General features: G+C 32.2%; 1 protein-coding gene across 1 annotated transcript; it reads right to left on the reverse strand.

Annotated features, from left to right (window-relative positions):
* Window positions 1–802: 802 nt before the first annotated feature.
* LOC149733948 (uncharacterized) lies at window positions 803–16,202 on the reverse strand. The gene is given in 59 exon segments (XM_089880764.1): window positions 803–885; window positions 941–1,094; window positions 1,160–1,241; window positions 1,319–1,472; window positions 3,457–3,539; window positions 3,595–3,748; window positions 3,897–3,979; window positions 4,055–4,208; window positions 4,266–4,556; window positions 4,618–4,700; window positions 4,765–4,918; window positions 4,999–5,081; window positions 5,169–5,322; window positions 5,387–5,469; window positions 5,536–5,689; window positions 5,764–5,846; window positions 5,917–6,070; window positions 6,136–6,218; window positions 6,287–6,440; window positions 6,519–6,601; window positions 6,667–6,820; window positions 7,735–7,817; window positions 7,878–8,031; window positions 8,133–8,215; window positions 8,269–8,422; window positions 8,484–8,566; window positions 8,633–8,789; window positions 8,855–8,937; window positions 9,008–9,161; window positions 9,227–9,309; window positions 9,369–9,522; window positions 10,018–10,100; window positions 10,153–10,306; window positions 10,369–10,451; window positions 10,521–10,674; window positions 10,890–10,972; window positions 11,043–11,196; window positions 11,257–11,339; window positions 11,398–11,551; window positions 11,683–11,765; window positions 11,817–11,970; window positions 12,035–12,117; window positions 12,171–12,324; window positions 12,967–13,049; window positions 13,100–13,253; window positions 13,316–13,398; window positions 13,456–13,609; window positions 13,745–13,827; window positions 13,879–14,032; window positions 14,097–14,179; window positions 14,235–14,388; window positions 14,533–14,615; window positions 14,667–14,820; window positions 14,885–14,967; window positions 15,026–15,179; window positions 15,662–15,744; window positions 15,799–15,952; window positions 16,018–16,100; window positions 16,158–16,202. Coding segments are annotated over 55 exon segments (6,579 nt in total). The 5' UTR covers window positions 15,729–15,744; window positions 15,799–15,952; window positions 16,018–16,100; window positions 16,158–16,202; the 3' UTR covers window positions 803–885; window positions 941–1,037.
* Between the last annotated feature and the right edge of the window lie 797 nt (window positions 16,203–16,999).

Raw genomic sequence — 16,999 nt, forward strand, 5'->3', positions numbered from 1 at the left:
GCAAGCACAAGATGTTTTTAAAAACAACACAAATCGCATGTTAGTAATATAGACAAAATAATATTAACAACGACAGACATTTCACTTACCTATTCCATAACAGTTTAACTGATGATCATCATTTCCATCATCAGCTGCTGATTTCACACCTTCCATGTTCTCTCTTATTGCTCTGTGTATGAACATAATCTATTAAATGTTTAGGATTATTATAAAATTAAACTACGTCAAATTTGAGTTTTTCATTGATTCACAATCAGGTTTTGTGAGGTTGTTGGGAAATCTATAACCTTTGTGCTCACAACCCACATCGTCCCAGATTGCGATGAGACAATCAATGGAGTGAGGTCCGTGATATGAATCACAATTCTCAGGATAAACTAAAATGAATCACACTGCTTTAGGAAATTTTACTGAAATACAAAGCAGACAAATACAAACCAATTCCATAACATTCCAAGCCCCTATCTTTGTCACCACTATCAGCTTCCATTTGAACTAATTCGAAATTATTTAAAACTTCACTGGGAACAAAAAAATATTACACATATGAATGATAATATTATGTTCCAAGTTGTTTAATAAATACTTACTCTAGATTGAGCAAATCCAACACTTCTTTTTCAGCATGATCTAGTTTAACTGGAGCTTTTGTTCCTTCACTTAAACAACCTTTTGATATCCAGATAGTTGTAAGGCATTCAACACTGTGTGGCCCATAGTATGTATCACAATTTTCAGGAAATACTAAAACAATTAAAAAATATTTAGCCAAAACACAAAGTTGTTTGCTAAAACTTACTTAAGCCATAACAATTCAATTGATGATCATCACTTCCATCATCTGCTGAAGATTTTACACCTTCCATGTTTTCTCTTATTGCTCTATGGTAAAATCGCTTATTCTGAATAAGAAGTTTCTTATCAAAACTAAACTTACGTCAAATTCAAAGATTTCAAAGCATCAGCATCTTCAACTGTGAGGTTGCCAGGATATCTATAACCTTCGACCTTGCAACCCACTTCTTCCCAGATTGTTACAAGACAATCGAAAGAATGAGGTCCGTGATATGAATCACAATTCTCAGGATAAACTAGAATGAATGACAACAAGTTAGCAAATTAAACTAATTAAAATATAAACTAAACAAACACAAACCAATTCCATAACATTCCAAGCCCTATCCTTGTTACCACCATCAGCTTCCATTTGAACTAATTCAAAATTTTCCAAAACTTCACTGTGATAGAAACAAACAAACATTATTACACATATGAACAGTAATACAATGTTTTAATTTGTTCCATATACACTTACTTTATATTGAGCAAATCCAAAGCTTCTTTTTCAGCATGATCTAGTTTAACTGGAGCTTTTGTTCCTTCACTTAAACAACCTTTTAATTTCCAGATAGTTGTAAGGCATTCCACACTGTGTGGCCCATAGTATGTATCACAATTTTCAGGAAATACTGAAACAATTTAAAATTGAAATAAAAACTGTCATAGGGGTAAAGTTTTACTAAACGTTAGAGTTGCAAAAAAACAGGAAAAACAGAAAAAAAATTACGTCATAATGGTGATTCCCACATAGATTATTTAGCAAACATGAGTTTGAATACCAGTTAAACGCACTTGTATAGTAAATGGCGCATTGGTATTGACATAGTTTAATGAACGTAAACTAAGTTTGTGTGCAGTAATAATGGCGTTTGTTTGGTCGAACCTAATTCCTTACGCATTATTAGTTAAAAAAAAAATCAAAGGGTTGCCAGACAACCCTGTAACCTTAAGCCAGTGAAGACTGTAACACTTTTTGTGGCTCAGTGGCTTAGGGCCTTAGGCACCTGCACCAAAGTGTCCTGATTCAATGCTAGACAGCGATAAAAATACTGATTGAGATATGTGTCCTTGGGCAAGACACTGAACAGACATTGTTCCAACCCAGCGGTCCTTAATGGATTGTTCAAACTATAAGCCATATATCAAAGCAAAAACTATACCCAATTTAAAAAAAGTGGTAACTTGTAAGTACACGAGAATTAAAATTAATGCAAAATACGTGTGTGACTGAGATGCCCTGTCACGACATCGGCCGCATGAAAGACTAAATAGGCTTTTTGGGTGTTTGGGTAGTGGGCCAAATCTGGCCTAAGTCCCAGGTTCATGACAAATACGTAACCCACAAAGAATAAAAAAAACTGTAATAAATTAAGCAAATCTGATCTGGCGCTTAATGGGTAAAACGATTCTTGTGTAAAAAACTTCAGTAGGGATCTGATTGCAAGCCCAGATTTTAACATTAATCCTGGAGAATAATAACATTAACCAAATCTGCTGTCCTTCCCAGCAATAACGATGCAATGGATTCGGGCGATTTCTTAATATCGACCATATGGCTTTGAAACTGTTAAAATCAAGCAGTTACTTGTTCGCTGTTTATGAAGAACTTTGACCGTATGATATGCAATAATGATAACTCGAAATACCTAAACACTGCTAAATATTAGTTATTACATGGATCCCATTTTGATACAAATCTTATGTTCATGAGGTATTAAACTATAAAATATGTTGCATATCGTTTTACACCAATCGCAATATAGGCCTAGCCTGTCCTGTGGGTTAACCGTTATATTCGTTATCATTTTACTTTAACGAGTAGCTCAAGTTTGTTCTGAAATATGTAGCAAGTACCTACGTCTACAGCCGGCTGTTAAAGTAGTTCATTAAATCCAACGACATCCGCCAAGCAAAAAGATTAAACAGATAAGACAGTTTATGTTTTATTGTGTCTAATGCAGATCAATGTATGTGTTGTTTGATTCACTACAGTCATGGTATAACCAAGAATACTTTGTATTAACAATAGCCCTAACCATATATCAACGAAAGATGTTTTAAGTGTAAAACTAACGCATAGGTTCACATCTATTTAAAGTTTTAAATAATCTCCTTGTAAACTATTGTGTTTAATTTATACTGGATGGCTAATAATGAACCTCTCACATAACAATAATATATGACATCAATAATCAAGACGTTGTATCAAAGAATTAAGCATGGTTAAGAAAAAACATTACATAAAATAATCATTGTTACGTCAACCAGTGGCGTAACAATCGATATAGTTCTTTAGTTTTGCAACTTAAAAGGACTAGTTTTTAATTATAAAAAGGAATCTTTAAATTATATGCACCAGAGTTTTTAATTATAAAAAAATTAAATTATATGCAGCAGACGCTGCACTGTTTGCATGATATCTTATTCAAAGAAAACCTAAACGCAGAATCTATTTGAATAAAAGTGTGTCAAGGCCATTTAGGCGAAATATATACCCTTTATTAAATAACTAGTTAAACTTGATGTTTGTCTATTATGTTTTCATTGCAGCAGATTCCTAATTTAAATAATATTTACATAAATTGCACGTATAGTATTGATAGGCAAACTAACCTAAGCCATAACAGTTCAACTGATGATCATCACTTCCATCATCAGCTGCTGACTTTACACTTTCCATGTTTGCTCTTAAAGCTCTATAAATAAATACAGCATTTTTAATATGATTTGTTCTTTGGGTACTAAGCTTACGTCAAATTCAAAGATTTCAATGTATCAGCATCTTCAATTGTGAGGTTGCCAGGATATCTATAACCTTCGACCTTGCAATCCACTTCTTCCCAGATTGTTAGAAGACAATCCATAGAATGAGGTCCGTGATATGAATCACAATTTTCAGGATAAACTGAAATAAAATACGATGACTTAAAAAACTAAAATAAAAAAAACATAATGAAACTTTAATTATGTTAATCATAACTATTAAATATAAGGGATTAGACCAGCATATTTTTTTTAAAAAAGGTCTAAATGGTAAAATAGTATGTACAAACCAATTCCATAACATTCCAATCCTTTATCTTTGTCACCACCATGAGCTTCAACTTGAACTGATTCAAAATTATCCAAAACCTCACTACGAAGAAAACAAAAAAAAATATTTACATAAATGAATAATGGTAAAATTTCAAATTCTTTTATAAATACTCACTTTATACTGATCAAATCCAAAGCTTCTTTTTCAGCATGATCTAGTTTAACCGGAGCTTTTGTTCCTTCACTTAAACAACCCTTTAATTCCCAGATAGTTGTAAGGCATTCAACACTGTGTGGTCCATTGTATGTGTCACAATTTTCAGGAAATACTGAAACAATTAAAATATTATTAACATAAAGCACTACATTTCTAATAAAAAACTTACCTAAGCCATAACAATCCAATTGATGATCATCACTTCCATCATCAGCTGAAGACTTTACACCTTCCATGTTTTCTCTTAAAGCTCTATAAAAAATCTTGCAATTTGAATATAAAATTCTATTTAAATACTTAACGTACATCAAATTTAAAGATTTCAAAGCATCAGCATCTGCAACTGTGAGGTTGCCAGGATATCTATAACCTTCAACCTTGCAATCCACTTCTTCCCAGATTGTGATGAGACATTCAATAGAATGAGGTCCATGATAGGAATCGCAATTCTCAGGATAAACTGAAAGGAAACAAAACTGGATAACAAACAGTTCTAAGAATGTTGAAGAAAATCCACAAACCAATTCCATAACATTCCAATCCTTTATCTTTATCACCACCATCAGCTTCCACTCGAGTCAATTCAAAATTATCCATAACTTCACTGTAGAAAAAATGTTAATGTATGTTAATATGTTCAACAGATTACTAATTTATTTTATACTTACCCAGCGTTCATTAGATCCAAAGCTTCTTTTTCAGCCGTATCTAGTTTATTTGGAGCTTTTGTTCCTTCACTTAAACAACCTTTTGATTCCCAAATAGTTTTAAGACATTCCACACTGTGTGGTCCATAGTATGTGTCACAATTTTCCGGAAAAACTTAAAAATAAATACAGGAAACTTTTTTATAAAAAATAAAAAGCTTCCATTACAAAATTGCAGTCTCAGCTCCTTCATACCAATGCCATAACAATTTAATTGTTCATCATCATTTCCACCATCTGCTGCTAATTTCACACCTTCCATGTTTTCTCTTACAGCTCTGCATTTATATTAGAGTGAAAGTATATTATTTCTGTAACACTGAAAATATAACAACCAATTGAAAATAACATATTCAGCAACTAACGTTAGGTCCAAGTTTCTCAAAACATCCGCATCTTCAGTTGTAAGGTTGCCAGGATATTTATATCCTTTAACTTTGCAATCCACTTCTTCCCAGATTGTGATGAGACAATCAATTGCGTGAGGTCCATTAAACGAATCACAATTCTCAGGATAAACTAAAATAAAACAAAACTTGATGTCAAATAGTCACAACAACAAAGCTCTAAAACATATACAAACCAATTCCATAACATTCTAATCCTTTATCTTTGTCACCACCATCAGCCTCCATTCGAATGCTTTCAAAGTTACCTAAAATTTCGCTGTGGAAAAGTTATAGAAAATGTTGATTAAACTGTTTATAAACTGATAGATGTTTTTGTACTTACTCAATATTTATTAAATCTAAAGCATCCTTTTCAGCCGTATCTAGTTTGTCTGGATATTTTGTTCCTTCATCTAAACAACCTTTCCATTCCCAGATGGTTGTAAGGCATTCCACACTGTGTGGCCCATAGTATGTATCACAATTTTCAGGAAAAACTGAAAACATAGGAAAACTTCTTTGTACCAAAATGTGAATTTATACAAAAATTGCAGTCTCAGCTCTTTCATACCAATGCCATAACAATTCAATTGTTGATCATCATTTCCAGCATCTGCTGCTGATTTAACAGCTTCCATATTTTCCTTTATAGCTCTACATTAATATTTGAGTAAAAAAGTGCTAACCAGAAATGCGGAAATACATAACATATTCAGCAACTAACGTTAGATCCAAGTTTCTCAAAACACCCGCATCTTCGGTTGTAAGGTTGCCAGGATATTTATATCCTTTAACTTTGCAATCTACTTCTTCCCAGATTGTGATGAGACAATCAATTGCGTGAGGTCCATTAAACGAATCACAATTCTCAGGATAAACTAAAATAAAACAAAACTTGATGTCAAATAGTCACAACAACAAAGCTCCTAAAACATATACAAACCAATTCCATAACATTCTAATCCTTTATCTTTGTCACCACCATCAGCCTCCATTCGAATGCTTTCAAAGTTACCTAAAATTTCGCTGTGGATAAAGTTATTAGAAAATGTTGATTAAACTGTTTATAAACTGACAGATGTTTTTATACTTACTCAATATTTATTAAATCTAAAGCATCCTTTTCAGCCGTATCTAGTTTGTCTGGATATTTTGATCCTTCACTTAAACAACCTTTTGATTCCCAAATAGTTGTAAGGCATTCCACACTGTGTGGCCCATAGTATGTGTCACAATGTTCGGGAAAAACTAAAATGAGAAAATAGAAAGTATTAAACGATAAAATATGTCTTATACAAAAAATTAAAGACAGAGCTTTTTACTCACCTAAGCCATAACAATTCAACTGTTGATCATCATTTCCATCATCAGCTGCTGATTTCACATCTTCCATGTTTTCTTTCACAGCTCTACAATATAATTTTAGTAAAATAGTGTCAACTCTGTAATGGTGCGAATAGAACCAAAAACTAACGTTATGTCCATATTTCTTAAAGCATCTGCATCTTCAGTTGTCAGGTTACCAGGATATCTGTAACCTTTTACCTTACAATCCACTTCTTCCCAGATTGTTAGAAGACATTCAATGGCGTGAGGTCCCATAAATGAATTACAATTTTCAGGAAAAACTGCAATAAAAAACTTAAGCTCAGTTTTTAATACCAGGAACAGTGGCAACGATGCAAGCCAACCCTAAGAATTTTTTAGGATTGACAGAAAGCCAGCAACTTCTGAATTTTTGTATGATAAAGAATTTTTTCATTCAAATATTGTTTAAATGTAGATTTAACAAATAGTTACTTGATTATCCCTTGGCAACGATTTTCTTTCCTGCATAAACATGCTACTTTACTAGTAAAATAAACTATATACATATGCGTTTGCGTTTTTCATTTTATGAATTTAGAAGTGTTTTTTTTTAATTGGTAGATTTTTTTGCTAATGTTACACTGCTGATTTCCAGATTATTTTACCCGCAATAGTCGTGTTTGAGTTACAGACTGTTAGAACTGTCATATTTGTGTTTACGAGTGCAATATGGAAGCTTGTTTTTCAATAAAAGCTTTAACTTTTCAGAATCTTCTTATGATAACTGTGTGGTTTATTGCAAAATTAAATTACTGATTAGAAAATACTGTATGTTAATTAACATTATTTATGCTCCTAAACATTTGGCACCAAAAGATAGTGCAGACAATGATTTATAATTGCTGCCAAGTCAACACAGCTTTGTTAGTTGTGTTGAAATATGATTTATACAAGTTTGATTTGTTGTTATTTCCAGAGTGTCGTTAAAAGTAATTTTCTAAACTTAAAAAACCAACAGAAAGTTAATTTCACCACCTCAGTAACCGCACTACTTAACGTTAATTAAGTGCCAGGCTAATCTCCTATCGTTGCAACTAGGTATTGGAAAAACTTTAAAGCGTGATTTCAGACAATTTAAAAACCTACTTACAACCACAAAACGATGTGTCACAACCTTTTGAATTTTATAAAAGAAATGCCACTGAACATCAATAATGCTAAAACATGTACAAACCTATTCCATAACATTCTAATCCTTTATCTTTGTCACCATTATCGGCTTCCATTCGAGTCAAAACAAAATTAATTCCAACGTCTCTGTTGCGACAGCAAATGAAGTTTACAAAATAAATCATTGAATAGTTAAAACATTCTTACTCTAAATTAAGTAAATCCAAAGTTTCTTTTTCAGCCGTATCTAGTTTATCTGGAGCTTTTGTTCCTTCAATTAAACAACCTATTGACTCCCAGATAGTTGTAAGGCATTCCACACTGTGTGGTCCCAAGTACGTGTCACAATTTTCAAGAAATGCTACAAAATACACAGAAGTAAGGAGAGCCACAAAAATAAACATAAAAGCTGTATATTTTCAGCAAGATTAGAAAATTACTGAGGATGAGGAAAATACTTACCAATGCCATAACAATTCAATTGGTGATCATCATTTCCACCATCAGCTGCTGATTTTACACCTTCCATGTTTGACCTTACATCTCTAAGTTTTAACAGTTATAAGTATATAAAGATAGACAATCTGATAAAAATAACCTTATATCCATGTTTTTCAAAGCATTTACATCTGCAGTTGTCAGATTGCCAGGATATCTGTAACCTTTGACCACACAACCAACTTCTTCCCAGATTGTGATGAGACAATCAATAGCATGAGGTCCATTAAATGAATCACAGTTCTCAGGATAAACTGAAATTAAACAAAACTTATAGTCAAATTCTAAACAATTACAGTTAAATCACATTTATACCAATTCCATAACATTCCAATCCTTTATCTTTATCACCACCATCAGCTTCCATTCGAATTGATTCAAAATTATCCAAAACCTCTCTGTAGGTAAAATATGAAAAATGTATGTTAATAAAGTTATTTAAAAGACTCAGTTTTATTCTAAACTTACTTAAGACTGTTGAAATTTAAAGCATCTTTTCAGCTGCATCGAGCTTAACTGGAGCCTTGGATCCTTCACTTAAACAACCTTTTGATTCCCAGATAGTGGTAAGGCATTCCACACTGTGTGGTCCGTCATACGTGTCACAATTGTCAGGAAACACTACAAAAACAAACATTTAAAGCTTATTATATAAAATCCGAAAACACAGTGAGAGTCAAACTTACCAATGCCATAACAATTCAGTTGATGATCAACATTTCCACCATCAGCTGCTGACTTTACACCTTCCATGTTTTCCTTTATAGCTCTACATTAATACTTGAGTAAAAAAGTGCTAACCAGAAATGCGGAAATACATAACATATTCAGCAACTAACGTTATGTCCAAGTTTCTCAAAACATCCGCATCTTCAGTTGTAAGGTTGCCAGGATATTTATATCCTTTAACTTTGCAATCTACTTCTTCCCAGATTGTGATGAGACAATCAATTGCGTGAGGTCCATTAAACGAATCACAATTTTCAGGAAAAACTAAAATAAAACAAAACTTGATGTCAAATGGTCTTAACAACAATGCTGCCAAAACATGTACAAACCAATTCCATAACATTCCAATGCTTTATCTGTATTACCATTATCAGCTTCCATTCGAAGCAATTCAAAATTAATTCCAACATCACTGTAAAGATACAAATTAGAATTGTAATATGAATCAGTAATAAACTAAACAATACTTACTCTAAGTTAAGTAAATCTAAAGCTTCTTTTTCAGCATGATCTAATTTAACTGGAGCTTTTGTTCCTTCACTTAAACAACCACTTGATTCCCAAATAGTTGTAAGGCATTCAACACTATGTGGCCCATCATGAGAGGCACAATTTTCAGGAAATACTAAAATCAGGTTAGAAAGTAAATCATTTATCAATACACTGGGTGGGTATTTAAGTATTATGATAAACTTATGGTACAAACTTTTTGTTATGACACCAATTAAAAGTTTTGCAGGTAAACAAAATGCAACAATCGCACCATGAACATTGTTAGCAACTGGAGCAGCAGGACAGTGGTTCCAAGAGCATATCAGGTACTAAGCTCAATACAGATGCCATGGTTAAAATGGTGCCTGCTTTTAGCACAATAATTGTTCTTAACTAAATAAAAGTAGCTTGCACAAAAGTTTATAGAAAACAACCATTAAAGTCACAAGCTAAAAAAGCTACACAAGCTACTGAGCTTGGGTTCGATTCGCACATCAGTAATAAATCACAGTAAGAAAAAAATTTCCTGAAACAACTTTGAGTTATTTGACTATGTCAGCATAACTAGTAAATGATAATATATATTGAAATGTATCAAATATTTAAACTATAATCATAAAACACTTACCTAAGCCATAACAATTTAATTGATCATCAACGTTTCCACCATCAGCTGCGGACTTCACACTTTCCATGTTTGCTTTTACATCTCTGTGTTTTACCAATTAAAAGTATAATATAACAGATAATATGGTAAAATTACCTTAGATCTATATTTTTTAAAGAGTTTAAATCTTCACTTGAAAGATCGCCAGGATATCTAAGACCTTTTATCTTGCAACCAACTTCTTCCCAGATTGTGATAAGACAATCAATAGAGTGAGGTCCATTAAAAGAATTACAATTCCCAGGAAAAACTAAAAAAAAAAAAAACTTGGGTAATTAATAACTATAGCAATGTTGTTAACAATGTACAAACCAATTCCGTAACATTCCAATCCTTTATCTTTGTTACCACTATCAGCTTCTGTTCGAATGGAGTCAAATTTATTCAAAACTTCACTGTGGAAAATTTAAACATGTTAATTAAACTACACTTGAAGATAAGGAAAAGGTTTGTTTTCTACATACTCAGCATTCATTATATTTATAGTATCTTTTTCAGCGGTATCCAATTTAACTGGAGCTTTAGTTCCTTCACCCAAACAACCTTTTGATTCCCACATAGTTGTAAGGCATTCTACAGTGTGTGGTCCATAGTATGAGTCACAGTTTTCTGGAAATCCTGCAAGACAAAACACAACTTAACATAAGCTATCATTGTTGGCACTACATAGATTTATTTCAGCTATATGTTACTCCTTTTGTTTCTACTTTGTTCGTTTGTGTATTTACCTAATTTCATTCAAGTTACTTATGACAGGCCTTTCAACAATAAAATTAATTTACACAACACTTGTTTAATTGAACCAAAAAAACACACATAGTCATTTCACTTACTAATTCCATAACAATTCAATTGATGATCCTCATTTCCACTATCGGCTGCCGATTTAACAGCTTCCATGTTTTCTTTTATAACTCTGCATTTATATTAAAGTGAAAGTATCATCTCTGTAATACTGAAATTACATAATCTATTAAGCAACTAACGTTATGTCCATATTTCTAAAAACATCAGCTTCTGCACTTGTAAGATTTCCAGGATATCTATAACCTTTAACCTTGCAATCCACTTCTTCCCAAATTGCAATCAGACAATCAATGGAGTGCGGTCCATTAAATGAATCACAATTCTCAGGATAAACTAAAAAAATACTTTATGATACCTACAATTACCTACAATTTTACACAAACATGTACAAACCAATTCCATAACATTCCAATGCTTTATCTGTATTACCATTATCAGCTTCCATTCGAACCAATTCAAAATTAATTCCAACATCACTGTAAAGATACAAATTAGAATTGTAATATGAATCAGTAATAAACTAAACATACTTACTCTAAGTTAAGTAAATCCAAAGCTTCTTTTTCAGCTTGATCTAATTTAACTGGAGCTTTTGTTCCTTCACTTAAACAACCACTTGATTCCCAGATAGTTGTAAGGCATTCAACACTATGTGGTCCATCATGAGAGGCACAATTTTCAGGAAATACTAAAATCACATTAGAAAGTAAATCATTATCAATAACATTGGATGGGTTCAAGTTTCATAAGTAAAGTGTAACATTACACAAACAATATTATTAAAAAAATATTATTTAAACTAAAATCCTATAAACTCACCCAAGCCATAACAATTCAATTGATTATCTGCATTTCCACCATCAGCTGATAATTTCTCAATTTCCATGTTTGCCCTTACACCTCTGTTTTCATATTGTTAATTATAGAATATAAGTTAATAGAATAAAAATTACCCTAAATCTAGATTTTTAAAAATATTTAAATCTTCACTTGAAAGATCACCAGGATACCTAAGACCTTTTACTTTACAACCAACTTCTTCCCAGATTGTGATGAGACAATCAATAGAATGAGGGCCATTAAATGAATCACAATTTTCAGGAAAAACTAAAATAAAACAAAAATAAGAGCAGCTTGTACCAACATCAATACTATTAAAACATATACAAACCAACTCCATAACATTCCAATCCTTTATCACTATCACCACCATCAGCTTCAGTACGAGTAGTTTCAAAATTAATCGTAACATCACTAAAAAGAGCACACAAAGTTTATACTATACAGAATTTAGCTAAAAAATTTACTCTAAATTAAGTAAATCCAAAGCTTCTTTTTCAGCTGCATTTAATTTAAATGGAGCTTTTGTTCCTTCAGCTAAGCAACCACTTGATTCCCAGATAGTTGTAAGGCATTCCACACTGTGTGGTCCAACATAAGAAGCACAATTATCGGGAAATGCTAGAAATCAAAAGATTTAGAAGTAAAGCTTTATCAATTTTTAATACCATTGGATAGGTTAAGACTTAAGATTGGCAGATGTTATACAAATAATACCATTTAAAAATCTAATATTTTATGTGTGTATGTAACTTACTTTATCCTCGAAAGGCTGGAAAACAACAGTCGTTATAACAAGGATGTTCTGTTTTATACACCCCGTGCCAGCTTAGGAGTTTTCTAGTATGTTACTTTGTGGGTTATTATTTTTTTATTTTTTCATGTGGCTGATAATTTGGACCAAAGTTGGTATATACCAAGTTAAGAAAAAGAATGTAAAACAATCAGTCTTGCATGCAACTCCCCGCTGAAGCCTATAAGCAATATATTGTTCATAACGAGCCGGGTTTAAGAAATTGACTAAACAGTACGCAGGCCGGTCAAAATAAGCTTGTGGGGCAGAGGCGGCCTGCGGGCCGTAGGTTGCCGACCTTTGACTTGAGAACAAAATAAACACACGCCGATCCTGCCTTTGTATGGGCGAGTCACGCTTTGCGGGATCCGTAATGGCGGACTCAAGCTCTGTTTTCTGACGTGATGTTGGTTTGGACAACCCATTAGTAACCAATGGGTTATTCAAGTTACAATTTTAAAAAATCTTACCAATGCCATAACAATTCATTTGATTATCAGCATTTCCATCATCAGCTGCTGATTTCTCAATTTCCATGTTTGCCCTTACACCTCTGTTATCATATTGTTAATTATAGAATATGAGTTAATATAATAAAATTACCCTAAATCCAGATTTTTGAAAATATTTAAATCTTCACTTGAAAGATCACCAGGATACCTAAGACCTTTTACTTTACAACCAACTTCTTCCCAGATTGTGATGAGACAATCAATAGAGTGAGGGCCATTAAATGAATCACAATTTTCAGGGAAAACTAAAATAAAACAAAATTAAGAGCAGTTCGTACCAACATCAACTATTAAAACATATACAAACCAACTCCATAACATTCCAATCCTTTATCACTATCACCACCATCAGCTTCAGTACGAGTAGTTTCAAAATTAATGGCAACATCACTAAAAAGAGCACAAAAAGTTTATAATATACAACAATACTTAGTTAAAAAATATTACTCTAAACTAAGTAAATTCAAAGCTTCTTTTTCAGCTGCATTTAATTTCTCTGGAGCTTTTGTTCCTTCAGCCAAGCAACCACTTGATTCCCAGATAGTTATAAGGCATTCCACACTGTGTGGTCCATCATAAGAAGCACAATTATCGGGAAATTCTACAAAGCCAGTTGGAAAGTAAATCTTAAGCAATTATCAATAACATTAAAAGGTTCAAGTTGTAGGAATGTCTAATGTTATACAAATATTATCATTTAAAATTCAAATATTCAAGCTACAATCTAAAAACTTACCAATGCCATAACAATTCAATTGATTATCAGCATTTCCACCATCAGCTGATAATTTCTCAATTTCCATGTTTGCCCTTACACCTCTGTTTTCATATTGTTAATTATAGAATATAAGTTAATAGAATAAAAATTACCCTAAATCTAGATTTTTAAAAATATTTAAATCTTCACTTGAAAGATCACCAGGATATCCAAGACCTTTTACTTTACAACCAACTTCTTCCCAGATTGTGATGAGACAATCAATAGAGTGAGGGCCATTAAATGAATCACAATTTTCAGGGAAAACTGAAATAAAACAAAATTAAGAGCAGCTTGTACCAACATCAATACTATTAAAACATATACAAACCAACTCCATAACATTCCAATCCTTTATCACTATCACCACCATCAGCCTCAGTATGAGTAGTTTCAAAATTATTGCCAATATCACTAGAAAGAGCACACAAAGTTTATAATATACAACCGAATTAAGCAAAAACGTTACTCGAAATTAAGTAAATCCAAAGCTTCTTTTTCAGCTGCATTTAATTTAAATGGAGCTTTTGTTCCTTCAGCTAAGCAACCTTTTGATTCCCAGATAGTGGTAAGACATTCCACACTGTGTGGTCCATTATACGAAGCACAATTATCGGGAAATGCTACAAATCAAAAGATTCAGAAGTAAAGCCTAATTATTTATCAATACCTTTAGATAGGTTAAGTTTTAGAATTGTCGGGTGTTATACAAATATTGTCACTCAAAATTTTGTTTTTAAATTACAATCTTAAAAATTACAACTTACCAATGCCATAACAATTCAATTGATTATCTGCATCTCCATCATCAGCTGATGATTTCACACCTTCCATGTTTGCTCTTACACCTCTGTTTTCATATTATTAATTATAGAATACGAGCTGGTATAATAAAATTTACTCTAAATCCTGATTTTTATAAATATTTAAATCTTCACTTGAAAGATCGCCAGGATATCCAAGACCTTTTACTTTACAACCAACTTCTTCCCAGATTGTGATGAGACAATCAATAGAATGAGGGCCATTAAATGAATTACAATTTTCAGGAAAAACTAAAATAAAATAAATTTGAAAGTTGTCAGTACCACCATCAATACTATTAAAACATATACAAACCAACTCCATAACATTCCAATCCTTTATCACTATCACCACCATCAGCTTCAGTACGAGTAGTTTCAAAATTAATGGTAACATCACTAAAAAGAGCAGAAAAAAGTTTATACTATACAACAGTAATTAGCTAAAAAATATTACTCCAAATTAAGTAAATCCAAAGCTTCTTTTTCTGCTGCATTTAATTTCCCTGGAGCTTTTGTTCCTACAGCTAAACAACCACTTGATTCCCAGATAGTAGTAAGGCATTCCACACTGTGTGGTCCAACATAAAAAGCACAATTATCCGGAAACACTAAAAAAGCAAACAAAAACGTTTATATACATTAATGTTATAAATCACAACAGTTAAAATATAAGGCTTTAAAGGGGTTGTACCAGCGAAAACTGAAAATTAGTGCAGTAATAGAAATGCTCAAATGTGATCTAAAGGTACTGCCAAAGTTCAAAACAACTTTTGAAAAAGTGTGTCAAAACCGCAAATTTAACTAATAAGGTAAAAACAAATTGGCCATGCGACAATACGACAATACTTTGGCATAAGAAAATCCACTCTCAACTCTGACCATTCCCAATTTCTAAACTACTAAAGAAAATTTAAAAAAAAAAATCACATTTGAACATTTTTATTAGACCAATCATATACAAGTTTTCATTTTTCAGTGATATGCCACTATAAGCTATTATTAAAAACATTGGATAGCTTAAGTTTAAGGAATGCATGATGTTATACATACGATAGTATTTAAAAAAAAAATAATTAAATCACAATCTTACCAAAGCCATAACAATTCAATTGACTATCAGCATTTCCCTCATCTGCTTTTAGTTTCTCAACTTCCATGGTTCCTCTTATAGTTCTGTTTTAATATGATTAAGTTATACAAAATAAAAGTTAGTATAATAAAAATTACCCTATTTCATAATTTTTCAAAACATCCAAATCTTCATTTGATAGATCGCCAGGATATTTAAGACCTTTAACTTTACAACCAACTTCTTTCCAATGTGAGATGAGACATTCAAGAGAGTGAGGACCAATAAATGAAACACAATTCTCAGAATAAACTAAAATAAAACGAAAATTGAGGGTGCTATGTGCCACCAGCAATACAATAAACATATATACAAACCAATTCCATAACATTCCAATCCTTTGTCAGTGTTACCACTATTAGCCTCCGTATAAATATTTTCAAAATTAGTTTCAACATCACTAAAAAGAGCACACAAAGTTTATACTATGCAACAGTAATTAGCTAAAATATATTACTCTAAATTAAGTAAATCCAAAGCTTCTTTTTCAGCTGCATTTAATTTATCTGGAGCTTTTTTTCCAAAAGGCACACAACCTTTTGATCTCCAGATAGTTGTAAGACATTCACACTGTGTGGTCCATCATAAGAAACACAATCATCGGGAAATGCTAGAAATAACAATAGTTAATTAGAAAAGCTTGAAACATTGAATTGTTTGAAGTTTATAAATTGTTGATGTTAAACTAAACTTAGTGTCATGATAAACTAATCGATCAAAATTTGCAATTATAAACTAATCGGCAATTTTGCTATAGAACAAGCGCAATGCTAGTACACAGTACAGTAATATATAGCTAGGCCGTTGTTACCCAAAGTACAAGCCTAATTGGGATCAATTTGTCTTTAAAAACTAAAATTTCCAAGTAACAAAATATTACTCTAATTGGGTGTACCATAGCAACCTTTAGTCAAGGTCAGAAACTTGGTATAATTGTCCTACTCCTAGGTAACTTTAGTGTGTGGTTAGGATAGAGACTTTAACAGAGAATGTTTAACTGGTTTGTTATTACCTGCCTTTCTTAATTAATGATCATACAAAAAATGGAGAAACAATCATTTTGGAAATTGTAAAGTACATACTACCCAAGTAGGAGAATAAATGTACTGCTAGAGGTGAGTAATATAAGACCAGTTATATAACTTGCCCAGCCAAAGTAAAAAGGTGTTGATATAGCCATATTGATAACATTACTATTTACAATTAATATACATAAATCTCATGTTTAAAATCTTACCAATGCCATAACAGTTTGATTGTTGTTCTGCATCTCCACCATCAGCATCTGATTTTACAACT

The sequence above is a fragment of the Ciona robusta genome, chromosome 7, assembly GCF_009617815.1.
Source record: "Ciona robusta chromosome 7, ASM961781v2".
Lineage (NCBI taxonomy): Eukaryota > Metazoa > Chordata > Ascidiacea > Phlebobranchia > Cionidae > Ciona > Ciona robusta.